General features: G+C 67.2%; 1 protein-coding gene across 1 annotated transcript; it reads left to right on the forward strand.

The window, feature by feature from the left end:
* Positions 1-452: 452 nt before the first annotated feature.
* FZD7 (frizzled class receptor 7) lies at positions 453-2174 on the forward strand (the record flags this gene model as incomplete). Its single annotated transcript, XM_080347182.1, has 1 exon — positions 453-2174. The coding sequence occupies one exon, from the start codon at positions 453-455 to the stop codon at positions 2172-2174; it is 1722 nt and encodes a 573-aa protein (XP_080203308.1).
* Between the last annotated feature and the right edge of the window lie 483 nt (positions 2175-2657).

Genomic DNA, 2657 nt, shown 5'->3' on the forward strand with positions numbered 1-2657 from the left:
TCGCGCCAGTAATTGGATTTTAAAAGTTACTTAAGCCCTGGAGTAAAAGACACGGCTCAGCCGGGCGCGGTAATAATCCGTTTAGCCGTAACCTCAATCGCCGGAGCCGCGCAGCCGGGCGGCGAGCAGCGCCCCCGCCCCGCCGCGGGACCCTGCGGGAGCCGGCCGGAGCCGCCGGGCTCCGCACGCCTCTCCCGCCTCGCCTCTCCTGCCTCGCCGCCGCCTTCTCCGGCAGAGGCAGCTCCGGAAACTTTCGCCGGGGGAGCCGCCGCCGCGCTGCGAGCGCCACCCGCCCGAGCCCGGGAAGAGCCGCGGCGCTCCGGCGGGGGCCGCGCTCCTTGCGGAGCCGCCGCCGCCGCGCCCCCGCCCCGCGGAAGGGGCCCCGCCGATGCCCCTGGGGCGCCGCGCCGCCCGGCTCTGAAGGGCTCCCCGCGGCTGCCCGGGCCCCGGCCATGCGGGCCGGAGCAGGAGGCGGCGGAGCGGCCGCCGGCGGCTGCCCCTGGCTGGGCCTGGCCGCGCTGCTGGCCGCCCTGCTGGGCACCCCGGCCGGAGCCGCGGCGCAGCCGTACCACGGCGAGAAGGGCATCTCCGTGCCGGACCACGGCTTCTGCCAGCCCATCTCCATCCCGCTCTGCACAGATATCGCCTACAACCAGACCATCCTGCCCAACCTGCTGGGCCACACCAACCAGGAGGACGCGGGGCTGGAGGTGCACCAGTTCTACCCGCTGGTCAAGGTGCAGTGCTCGGCCGAGCTCAAGTTCTTCCTGTGCTCCATGTACGCGCCGGTGTGCACGGTGCTGGAGCAGGCCATCCCGCCCTGCCGCTCCCTCTGCGAGCGGGCGCGCCAGGGCTGCGAGGCCCTCATGAACAAGTTCGGCTTCCAGTGGCCGGAGCGGCTCCGCTGCGAGAACTTCCCCGTCCACGGCGCGGGTGAGATCTGCGTGGGGCAGAACACGTCGGACGCCCCTCCGGGGCCCGGCGGCGCGGCGGGCAGGGGCGCCACTGCGCACCCCACGGCCGGCTACCTTCCCGACTTCCTCACGCCGCCGCAGCCCCCCTCCGGCTTCTCCTTCTCCTGCCCCCGGCAGCTCAAAGTGCCCCCGTACTTGGGGTACCGGTTCCTGGGGGAGCGGGACTGCGGGGCCCCCTGCGAGCCGGCCCGGCCCAACGGGCTGATGTACTTCAAGGAGGCGGAGGTGCGATTCGCCCGGCTGTGGGTGGGTGTGTGGTCCGTGCTCTGCTGCGCTTCCACCCTCTTCACCGTGCTCACCTACCTGGTGGACATGCGCCGCTTCAGCTACCCGGAGCGGCCCATCATCTTCCTCTCGGGCTGCTACTTCATGGTGGCGGTGGCGTACGCCGCGGGGTTCCTGCTGGAGGAGCGGGTGGTGTGTCTGGAGCGCTTCTCCGAGGACGGCTACCGCACCGTGGCCCAGGGCACCAAGAAAGAAGGCTGCACCATCCTCTTCATGATCCTCTACTTCTTCGGCATGGCCAGCTCCATCTGGTGGGTCATCCTGTCCCTCACCTGGTTCCTGGCCGCGGGCATGAAGTGGGGCCATGAGGCCATCGAGGCCAACTCCCAGTATTTCCACCTGGCAGCCTGGGCCGTGCCCGCCGTCAAAACCATCACCATCTTGGCCATGGGGCAGGTGGACGGGGACGTGCTCAGCGGGGTGTGTTACGTGGGTATCTACAGCGTGGACTCGCTGCGGGGCTTCGTGCTGGCGCCCTTGTTTGTGTACCTCTTCATCGGCACCTCCTTCTTGCTTGCTGGCTTCGTGTCCTTGTTTCGCATCCGCACCATCATGAAGCACGACGGCACCAAGACGGAGAAGCTGGAGAAGCTGATGGTGCGCATCGGTGTCTTTAGTGTCCTCTACACGGTCCCCGCCACCATTGTCCTGGCGTGTTACTTCTACGAGCAGGCGTTCCGTGGCACCTGGGAGAAGACATGGCTCCTGCAGACCTGCAAAACCTACGCTGTGCCCTGTCCCAGCCACTTTGCCCCTATGAGCCCGGACTTCACGGTCTTCATGATCAAGTACCTCATGACCATGATTGTTGGGATCACGACCGGCTTCTGGATCTGGTCTGGCAAAACCCTTCAGTCCTGGCGACGCTTCTACCACAGACTCAGTACGGGCAGCAAAGGCGAGACGGCGGTATGAGCCCCCGGCCCCTCCGCCGCAACACGCTGAGAACGGGGGCGCTGGCTCCCTGAGCAGGGAGGAAGGGAGGCTTCGCCAAACTTCTGCTTCCTCCCAGAGAGCTTGAAAAAGAAAAATATCCTTGCTTAAAGGATCAGACAGACTGTGTCCAGTGGTGCTTCTGCAAAAGAGGCCACTTGGTGGGATTGGAGAGCCCTTCACTCACAAGAAGTCCCCTCACCCGTCTCTCCCGCTACCCCTGTGCAGGAGCAAAACCCGGCCCAGCTAAGCCCATCCCGCCTGGCTGTGGCCGAGGCGGGGGCGGCAGCTCTGAGCAGCAGCCAGACCCTGCGCGTGGCGGGGTGGCCCCGGCTCGGCGGAGCGGCCCGTGAGTACCGCAGAGCGGGTCCCGTCCCCTCGGCTCACCGGGTCCTTTGTACCTCAGCCCTGTACCTGTCTGCGTTGGTTTTAGGGGGAGAATTCTGTTGCTGCTGCTGTAGGGAA

Source organism: Nesoenas mayeri, assembly GCF_963082525.1.
Source record: "Nesoenas mayeri genome assembly, chromosome: 6".
NCBI lineage: Eukaryota > Metazoa > Chordata > Aves > Columbiformes > Columbidae > Nesoenas > Nesoenas mayeri.